Here is a 10,183-nt window from a genome sequence, read left to right on the forward strand (position 1 = left end):
CCGCCTCCTGGGTTCAGGCAATTCTCCTGCCTCAGCCTCCTGAGTAGCTGGGATTACAGGCACCCGCCACCATGCCCAGCTAATTTTTTGTATTTTTAGTAGAGACGGGGTTTCACCATGTTGACCAGGATGGTCTCGATCTCTTGACCTCGTGATCCACCCATCTCGGCCTCCCAAAGTGCTGGGATTACAGGCTTGAGCCACCGCGCCCGGCTGAATGAATCTTAGTCTGTGCATTGGACAGCTCTCTAATAGCAAAACACCTGGAATGAGTTCATCCACTGAACAATTTAAAAAATTTTTTTTTTTTAGAGACAGCATCTCACTCTGTTGCCCAGACTCGTCTTGAACTCCTGGACTCAAGAGATCCTCCTGCCTCTGCCTCCCTAAGTGCTGGGATTATAGACATGAGCCACAGTGCTTGGCCTGGCCATTTTTATTAGTAGTAAAAATAATATGCTCTGTGCCCAGCAAGTACTGCCCAATAGCTTCAGTTGATAAATAGCCCAGAGGCAGGAAGTCTTTGGAAGGCGTTTGGGACTGTGATTCTCACCCGGCTCCTTGGCAGCTTGTGCCACCTGACTGTACCAGTCACCTTGTGCCTGTCACTCTTCCACTCATCGTTAATTAGAAACTTGAGCTCTGACTCACCACCCCGGACCCTTCCCAGCTCCCTGGTGAACTTCACCATCTGTGTGGACCCATCCAGGGCCTCCCCCAGAGTGGGTTTCCACCACTGTCTTTTGTGGTCACACCTGAGAATTTGTCCTCACCAGGGATGGCAGGCGGCTCCTCCACAGCCTATTTCAAATGTCCTTCTCTCCTGTCTTCCAACACATTGTTCAGCTGCTGTCGCTGTCCCAAGTCTTTGACGTCAAGGAGATCTCTCACGTCCTGAGTCCACCATTGCCCGGGTGCTCCTCAGCGCCCTGGCTTCCCTCCCCTCCGTGTCCAGTCTCAGTTCTATGGCCCATATTGTATTTTCACTCCCTTCAACTTACTGGTTCCCTGCCACTGTTAAACCCGTTTGGCAAAATCCCAACCCTGGTGGCCCGCTCTCTGCAGTCCAATCTCTGCTGCCCCCACTCTGCAGGACTGCGCCGAGCAGCCGATGCTGCTGAAGAAAGAAGCAAGCACCGAATGGCAGCACCCTGACCTCACAACACCGCTTCTGCTGCTCCTGTGTTTTCCAGCAGGTTTCCCTGCTTCCCTCCCTTCCCACACCTGTGATGACTGTGATATTCCCTCCTTCGCCCTCCTCCAGCAATGACCTCACCCCATATTTATTCTTTTTTTTTTTTTTTTTTTTTTGGAGACAGGGTCTTGCTCTGTCACCCAGTCTGGAATGTAGTGGTGCGATCACAGCTCACCACAGCCTCAACCTCCTAAGTTTAAACGATCCTCCCCCCACAACCTCTCAAGATAGCATCTGGCTATGTTGTTGGGACCATAGGTGTGCTCCACCATATCCAGCTAATTTTTGTATTTCTTGTAGAGGTGGGGTCTCCCTGTGTTGCCGAGGTTGGTCTTAAAATCCTGGCCTCAAACGACCCACCTGCATTGACCTCCAACGCAGGCCTGAGCCACGGTGCTCAGCCTCCATACTTCCTAAGAAGCCTCTGGCTGAGTCCTCCTTCGTCATGCTGCCACCATGCCCTCAGGTCTACCTTGGACCATCTTGTCTTCCCAGCCTATGCCTGGCAACTGCTGTCCTCCCTCCTGTCAGCCAGTCAGCGGTTCCCAGAGACCCACCAAGCATGTTTTAAATGCAGCATGGGCAGGTCAAGGGGGATGCTCTGCCCACCCCTGCCCTGCTCATTCCCCCTTTGGAAAGATGGTGGCACACCAGGCAGCCCATCATGGAGGATGGAGCTGGGGGCCACTGGGACCCCAGGAGCTTTGTCTTGCCACACACCCCACTCCCCCCATGGAAGGTTGGAACATCACCTTCAGCTGTGGAGAGAAGGAGAAGAGGAATGTCTCGCCGGTGCCATAGAAGCCTTTGCTGAGTCGGAGAGCCGAGGAGGAGAAGGCTCCAAATATCTGGAAAGTGGAAGTTGCAGTCTGCAGCTGGGAGGGAGCTGGGGGTCCTCTGGCAACCCCCATTCTCCAGATTTAGTAACATGGGATCTGCCTTCCTAGAGGGCACCTGGGAAGCTGGGGCAGAGCTGGGGCATGGGGGCTGCACACCCATGAGCAGGAATCCTTATGCATCCTTCCCTTAACGCTCCCCAAGGAAGAGCTCCTGGTGGCTCCTCCTCTGGGCAGTCAGGGCCCTTCTTTTTCTCAAATATACTTATTCTAGGCTGAGTGCGGTGGCTCACGCCTGTAATCCCAGCACTTTGGGAGGCTGAGGTCAGGAGATGGAGACCAACCTGGCCAACATAGTGAAACCTGTCTCTACTAAGCATACAAAAATTAGCCTGATGTGGTGGCAGGTACCTGTAATCCCAGCTACTTAGGAGGCTGAGGCAGGAGAATCGCTTGAATCTGGGAGGTGGAGGTTGCAGTGAGCCAAGATTGTGCCACTACACTCCAATCTGAGAGGCAAAGTGAGACTCTGTTTAAAAATATGTGTGTGTGTGTGTGTGTGTATTTATTCTATACAAGTAATCATACAGAAAGTAGAAGTTAATAGACAAGCAAAAGAAAAGAAGTAAAGCTATCTCCCAATCTCTCTCCTCTTCCCCAGGATAACTACTTTAATATTTTGGTGTGTTTCCTTCTGACATCAGTTTAATGCCAGTGTATATCTTTTTTTCTTTTTTTTTTTCTTGACAGGGTCTCACTCTGTCCCTCATGCTGGAGTGCAGTGGTGTGATCATGGCTCACTGCAGCCTCAACCTTGCAGGCTCAAGTGATCCTCCTGCCTCAGGCTCCCTGCAAGACCCTCGGCCCCAGTTGCTGGGACTCTAGGCATACACCACCACACCTAATTTTGTTGTTGTTGTTGTTTTGTAGAGATAGCATCTGGCTACGTTGCCCACGCTGGTTTTGAACTCCTGGACTCAAGCAATCCTCCTGCCTCAGCCTCCCAGGGTGCTGGGATTACAGGTGTGAGCCCCATAGTTTCTTCTGCTTCTGAGGATGAAGATGCAGTTTTACAGTCAAATGATTATTTGCTTTCTGTCTGACCCTTCCCACTGTTAGACCATTAGCTCTGAGAGAGCTGGGGCCGCTTCTGGGTTGATTCTGCTCTATCCCACCTGTCACCTGGCACGCAGAAGGCGCCTCGTGTAGATGTGTTGAATGCATAAATGGGGAATGGCTCTGAGTGGCCAGGTCTCATTGCTATCATCAGTGTCCATTATAGGTGACTTAGGCACTCTGCCTGCTCATCCCTGAGCTGCCCTGGGGCAAGGCCCTCAGGCACCTAGGGGGGTGTCCCCAGAGGCTTGGGAGGCACCTCTGCCCAGCTCACCTGCCTGTCCTGGTCCCTGAGCACGAGCAGCACTGGCCCACTGCAGTCCTCCATCCGCCGGTACAGGCTCTGCAGGCTGAAACCGTCCCTTGACGTGCAGAAGACCAAACTCCAGGGATGGCCGGTGACTCTTGGTGGGAAGTGACAGCTGAGCTGGGGACAGGGCTGGAGGTGAGTGAAGGAGTTCTCCTCGAGCCGTCCTGCCATGTCCTGGGGGTGGGCTTGGACAGCCATCATGCATCCAGCACAGTGCTTTACAGGCGATAGAGCTGTTTCCAGGGACTTTCATGCCATAAGCAATAGCCCTCGGAGATAGGGGTTGTTATTCCCATGTTACAGATGAGGAAACAGAAGCTCTGGGAGGTGGAGCAACTAGCCCAAAGCCCACATGGGTAGTGAATGGCAGAGCCAGGATTCGAACCCAGGAGTCTCTCAGGACACTCTGCTTGGTCACTCTGCCCTACAGAGGCCAGAGAAGAGGAAAGATGCTGAACCCTTCCTCCTGAGCCTCCGTCTCTTCCTCCCATCTCTCCCCAGCTTTGCCTCAGTTCCCAAGGGCTGCTTCTATGTAGGAATTAGTCTCTTTCCTTTTTTTCTTTTGAGACAGTCTCACTCTGTCATCCAGGCTGGAGTAATGACATGATCTCAGCTCACTGCAACCTCCACCCCCTGGGTTCAAGTGAGTCTCACGCCTCAGCCTCCTGAGTAGCTGAGACTACAGGTGCGCACCCCCGTACCTGGCTAATTTTTGTGTTTTTAGTAGACAGGGTTTTGCCATGTTGGCCAGGCTGGTCTCTAACTCCTGGCCTCAAGCGATCCTCCTGCCTTGGCCTCCCAAAATGTTGGGATTCAAGCGTGAGCCACCTTGCCTGGACTAACCTCTTTCTTTACCTCCTTAACCTCCTGGCCCAGTGAAGAGGGAGGTGCTAGCAACACTGCATGATTTTACACGGAAGGAAAGGAAAGCAAAGCAAAGCCCAGAGGGAAGAAGCAATTTGCCGGAGGTAACGCAAGATGGGAGCAGAGCAAGAGTGACTCTAGGTGCCCCTGGGCGTAGCTGGTATAGGGCAGGGGGTGAGACCCTTAGGTTTAGGGCTGAAATTCTTGTGCCGTGGGCAATGCCCAGACCTGCCTAATCTCTGAAGCACTCAGAACCTGGCTGGCTTCTGTCAGCTGGGGCATCGTGGGATCCTCAGGAGTAGCAGCTGAGGCTGGAGCTGCCGCCGCCTCCTCCTCCTCCTCTTCCTTACCCTCCTCCCCAGACAGGGTGTCCTCCGCCTGGCTGGGCTGTGAAAACACAAAGAGGCCTCGTGGGTCCAGGGACAGGAGGTCGCAGCTTCCACCATCTCCTGAGCCCGAGAGCCTCCACAGGCCATCCCATCGCTCCCTGCTCTGGCGCCGGTAACCCCCGGCCCAGCCCAGGGTAGCTGGGGGTTCCCACAGCAGACAGGATGCCGCCCTGCCTCTGGCCTGCTTCCTCCCTGGCCCCTGCAGGCCAAAGCCAGGAGCAGAGTCCCCACGAGGCTTGGATGGAACCGTGGGCCCTGGGGTTTGTCGGCCTGTTTGCTCTGGATCCTGGGAGGGTGACAGGGATCAAATTCTAAGCTTGGGAGCAGAAGAGAAAGCAGGTGGTGGCCCAGCCCTGGGAGCTTCAATTGTGTGTGTTGTGCATTAAATAATGACAACAACAAAAACCCGCCCATGCCCAGGCCTGTGTTCAGTGTGCACTGTCTGTGATCTCTTTGTATTTTTGAGGCAGGGTCTTGCTCTGTCGCCCAGGCTGGAGTGCAGTGGTGCAATCTTGGCTCACTGTGACCTCCAGCTCCCAGGTTCAAGCGATTCTCTTGTCTCAGCTTCCCCAGTAGCTGAGATTACAGGCTCCCACCACCATGCCCGGCTAATTTTTGTATTTTTAGTAGACAGGGTTTCCCCATGTTGGCCAGGCTGGCCTGGAACTCCTGACCTCAGGTGATCCACCAACCTCAGCCTCCCAAAGTGATGGGATTACACGTGTGGGCCACCACACCTGGACTTCTGTGTATTTCTTCTTATCAGCATTTTACAAAGGAAGAAAATGAAGCCCGAAGGCTTCCCCATTAAGCCAGTGAAATGGCGGGTACAGTCATATGTGAGATCATATATGTAGGTTCATGTAAAATGTGTTTGCTCATGTGAATTGTGTGTTGGCTTAAAATACAGTTGTGTAGGCAAATCGATGTGAGAAGGTATTGAGTGTAAATATGTATGTTTACATATCAATGTGTTTGTGTGAGTTGGGATGGTATAAATATGTGTCAAGCAGGCATCATTAGTCATTCACTCATTCATTCATTCATTCATTCACTTGAGCTTCCACTCTGTACGAATGTGTTTGAGTGTGTTTGAATATGTGTGTGTGTTTGAAAGTGTATGTGTGTTTGAGTGCATTTGAGTATGCATGTGTTTTCAAGTGTGTGTGTATTTGAGTGTGTGTGTATGTGTTTGAGTATGTTATATGTGTGTGTGTTTGCATGTGTATGTGTGTGTTGTATGTATGCGTGTTTGCGTGTGTGTGTGTGCGCACGTGCATGTGTCTCCACACAATGACCTTGCAGGCCTTTCACAGGAAAAAGAGACCTCTCAGGGACTGAGCGATGGACAGGACCCCCTCTCCTGCCCTCCTCTGTTCTCCAGGCTCAGGCCTGAGGCAGGGTCTAGCTGTGTGTGGCTCTGGACAACACTCCATCCAGCACCCACTCCAGGGAGGAAGGGACAGAGACATTGGTCTGTCCACCTTCAAGGCCTCAGGACCTTGGAGCACAGGGTTTAAGATCCCAGGTTCCTGAGTCAGTCCTTGCTCCAAATCCCAGGCCTGCCGGGGAAGACTTGAGAGGGGAACAAGTCACTGCCTGCATCCAACCCTAGCCGAGGCCCCACCCTGCCAGAGGCCTCACCTCCTTCCACCTCCCAACCTGCACCACAGCCAGAGTTGGAGCCCTTACCAGCCGAGTGTACCGCCAGCGGAGGCCTCTCATTCTCCTGTCCCTGCCCGGCCGGCCATGGGCAGTGAGTGAATCCTCAGCCCTGCCCAGAAAGGAAGCCCTGATAGGTGAGGCCTACAGATGAGAAGGAGAGGCCTGGGGCACACCCAGCTAGCTCCATGCCCACCCAGCTGCCCTTTGCTCCCTCTCACCTGTCACTCCCAGGCCAAGCTGCTGGGTGGGTCTGTGAGTAACTTGGCATTCAAGGCCTCATTTCCAGTTAGTATCTAACATGTTAATCATACACCATAAATTCTAGTTGCAATTCCCTTCCACCTTCTTGCCCTTCTGGCAGCCTGGCCTGGGGGCTGTGGCCCACAGGGCAGATGCCTAAGGCCCAGGGTGGAGGTCTGGAGCCTCTAGTTCCCCGTATTACCTTGGATAAGCCCATTTGTACCCTGAGCTTCAGTTTCCCCATGCATAACATGTAACATGTTGAACCAGATAATCTCAAAGCCTTCGAAGGACTGACAGTCTGCTATTCACTTCCCTCTCCAAACTGATGAGTGCATTAGAATAGAAGCTAGAAGGGGGCATGCCTAGTGCGAAAGAACAGATATGGCCAGATGCGGTGGCTCACGCTGGTAATCCCAGCACTTTGGGAGGCCGAGGCAGGCAGATCACTCAAGTCCAGGAATTTGAGACCAGCCTGGGCAACATGGTGAAACCCTGTCTCTACAAAAAATACAAAAATTAGCTGGTCATGGTGTCACGCACCTCTAGTCCAACTACTTGGGAGACTGACATGGGAGGATCACCTGAGCCTGAGAGGAGGTGACTGCAGTGAGCCAAGATCTCACCCCTGCACTCTAGCCTGGGCAACAGAGTGAGACCCTGTGTCAAAAAAAGAAAAGAAAAGATTATTTTAAACGCTTTTTTTTTTCCTAATTAAAAAATTGGCTGGGTGCAGTGGCTCACACCTGTTATCCCAGCACTTTGGGAGGCCGAGGCAGTTGGATCATCCGAGGTCAGGAGTTTGAGAACAGCCTGGCCAACATGGTGAAACTCGTCTCTACTAAAAATACAAAAATTAGCTGGGCAGTAGTGGTGTGCACCTGTAATCCCAGCCACTAAGGAGGCTGAGGCAGGAGAATCACTTGAGCCTGGGAGGCGGAGGTTGTGGTGAGTCAAGATCGCATCACTGCACTCCAGTCTGGGCAAGAGAATGAGACCCTGTCTCAAAAAAAAAAAAAAAAAAAAAAAAAGTAAGTGATACTTAGATATTGTAGAAAATTTGAGAAACCGGAAAAGAATAAGAATACAAGAATAAGGCCGGGCGCGGTGGCTCAAGCCTGTAATCCCAGCACTTTGGGAGGCCGAGGCGGGTGGATCACAAGGTCAAGAGATCAAGACCATCCTGGTCAACATGGTGAAACCCCGTCTCTACTAAAACTACAAAAAAATTAGCTGGGCATGGTGGCGCGTGCCTGTAATCCCAGCTACTCAGGAGGCTGAGGCAGGAGAATTGCCTGAACCCAGGAGACGGAGGTTGCGGTGAGCCGAGATCGCGCCATTGCACTCCAGCCTGGGTAACAAGAGCGAAACTCCATCTCACATAAAAAAAAAAAAAAAAAAAAAGAATACAAGAATATTCACAATTCCATCTCTCACACATACATTCTCATCCCCCCAAAGTGTATTTCCCAGTCTTTTGTATTTATTTCACATAGACACATGAATACACGTTTGCAAAGGGCCATACTATCTGTTCATACCATATTGACCACACAGTTTTTTTGTTTTTTGTTTTTTGAGACAGCATCTTGCTCTGTCACCCAGGCTGGAGTACAGTGGCGTGATCTCGGCTCACTGCAACTTCTGCCTCCTGGGTTTAAGCGATTCTTCTGTCTCAGCCTCCCAAATAGCTGGGATTAGAGGTGTGCCCCAAGACGCCTGGCTAATTTTTGTATTTTTAGTCGAGACAGGGTTTTGCCACGTTGGTCAGGCTGGTCTCGAACTCCTGACCTCAGATAGTGCGCCCTCCTTGGCCTCCCAAAGTGCTGGGATTACAGGCGCGAGCCATGGTGCCTGGGTGACCGCACAGTTTTATAAAGTTGTTTTCCTACTAACAACTATCGAGAATTCTCCAAGACACCCTACACTCTTGGTGTGTGATTCCTCCAGTGGCCGCATATTATCTCCTCTCAGGACGTTGGTAATTTATTCCCCCTGCTGTTGGACATTTTGTTTACTTCTAATTTTCTCTGTTAGCAAAACGGCAATGAACGTTGTTCATAACTCGGATTGTATCCTTTATGATAAATTTCAAAAGTTGAATGCTGGGCCAAAGACCATACACATAGCTCTTGATAAGTGTTTCCAACCAGGTTTCCTAGGTGCTTAAAGTTGACCCATGTCCAAGGACTTTTAGGGAAGCTCAAGGTCATATCTTTCTGGTCATCAAACCTTATAACCCTTGGACTATATATAGATAAGGAAACTGCCATTCAGAAGAGGGAAGAGACTCATCAGTCACATGACCATGTAGTACCGTGGTTAAGAGGAAAAGATCTGGAGTCAGGGAGTTTGTATCCTGGTCTTGCCACTGACTTAGCTGTGTGGCTTTGGGCAAATTACTTAACATCTCTGTTCTTCAGTCACTTCACTTGTAAATATTAATATCTACATCTACATCAGGGCTGCCATAAGAGTAAATGAAGATAATGCCTAGAGAGCTAGAGTGCTAAGCCAGGCATCCGACCTCCTGACCTCAGTTTGGTGAGATAACCCCACAGTACCTTGTGTTTGTGGGTGCTGGGTGAGCGGCAGTACTTACTACAATCCCCCCCACACTGAGTCTTTGAGAGTCTAGGGCTCAAATCCCTGACAAGTGGCCTCTCAGCCTCCACCTGGGTGCCTCTGGGACAGGCAGTCACTTGGTCAGTTGCAGGGAGTTCAGAGGGAGAAGGGAAAGGGGGGAGCCGTGAAGGATGTACTTACTGTGCCCTCAGTGTATCTCCCTGATCCCCAGAGAGGGGGCCGCACCTGGTACTGACCCTGCCCACCTGGTGGTCTGTCTGCGGCAGCTGTGGCTTTGATCTCTGGTCCCTGGGCAGGTGACTGGCCCCTCCGCCCCAGCCTTGGCTCTTATATCTGCCCAGAGGGTGGCAAGCCTGGCCCTGTGCCCACTCTAGTTCCAGCTCAGAAGGCCTGGCAGTGATTATGACACATCAGAAACTCAAATGCCAGAAACACACACAAACAAGACCTTGTCATCCCCCTGGCCCCCAGCTCTGCCCCCAACAGCCCAAAGAGGTGAGGATACCAGGCACTTTGGCTCTCCTGAAGCCTCTCACAACAGCTGCCAGACGGCAGGTCCTGGTGCTTGATGCCCACCACTGAAGACCTTATAACCCTCGGACTATAGATATGGAAACTTCCATTCAGAAAAGTTTCCTCATAACCCTTAAGGTTAAAATCTGCAATATGGCCGATTACAGGTGTGAGCCACCAAATCTGTGGTGGCTCACACCTGTAATCCTAGGATTGGGGGAGGCCCAGGTGGGAGGATCGCTTGAGCCCAGGGGTTTGAGACCAGCCTGGGCAACATGGTGAAACCCCATCTCTACAAAAAAAATACAAAAATTAGTCGGGTGTGGTGGCACATGCCTGTAGGCCCAGCTACTCAGGAGGCTGAGGTGGGAGGATCGCCTGAGCCTGGGAAAATTGAGGCTGCAGAGAGCCAATGTCACATCACTGCACTCCAGCCTGGGTGACACAGTGAGACCCTGTCTCAAAAATA

General features: G+C 51.7%; 2 protein-coding genes across 5 annotated transcripts in view; one reads left to right on the forward strand and one right to left on the reverse strand.

Annotated features, from left to right (window-relative positions):
* The window catches only part of SAMHD1 (SAM and HD domain containing deoxynucleoside triphosphate triphosphohydrolase 1), a 69,628-nt gene extending 69,298 nt beyond the window's left edge, over positions 1 to 330 (forward strand). Inside the window, exon 18 of the transcript XR_004274079.1 lies at positions 313 to 330. The gene's annotated coding sequence lies outside the window, so the exon portion shown is untranslated. The remainder of the gene's footprint in view (positions 1 to 312) is intronic.
* Positions 1 to 9,522, reverse strand: part of TLDC2 (TBC/LysM-associated domain containing 2) — a 33,434-nt gene extending 23,912 nt beyond the window's left edge. For 2 of the 4 annotated variants that reach the window (XM_032295021.1, XM_032295019.1), the window contains exons 1-5: positions 9,447 to 9,522; positions 6,403 to 6,484; positions 4,550 to 4,708; positions 3,422 to 3,574; positions 1,948 to 2,043 (exon numbers count right to left, since the gene is read on the reverse strand). In XM_032295021.1, coding sequence (XP_032150912.1) covers positions 1,948 to 2,043; positions 3,422 to 3,574; positions 4,550 to 4,708; positions 6,403 to 6,435 — 441 coding nt within the window. In that variant the 5' untranslated portion in view covers positions 6,436 to 6,484; positions 9,447 to 9,522. The remainder of the gene's footprint in view (positions 1 to 1,947; positions 2,044 to 3,421; positions 3,575 to 4,549; positions 4,709 to 6,402; positions 6,485 to 9,446) is intronic. The other 2 variants (XM_032295020.1, XM_032295022.1) reach the window with 2 other exon arrangements.
* Between the last annotated feature and the right edge of the window lie 661 nt (positions 9,523 to 10,183).

The sequence above is a fragment of the Sapajus apella genome, unplaced genomic scaffold (genome assembly GCF_009761245.1).
Source record: "Sapajus apella isolate SASKATOON/1434 unplaced genomic scaffold, GSC_monkey_1.0 scaffold33, whole genome shotgun sequence".
In the NCBI taxonomy this organism is placed as follows: domain Eukaryota; kingdom Metazoa; phylum Chordata; class Mammalia; order Primates; family Cebidae; genus Sapajus; species Sapajus apella.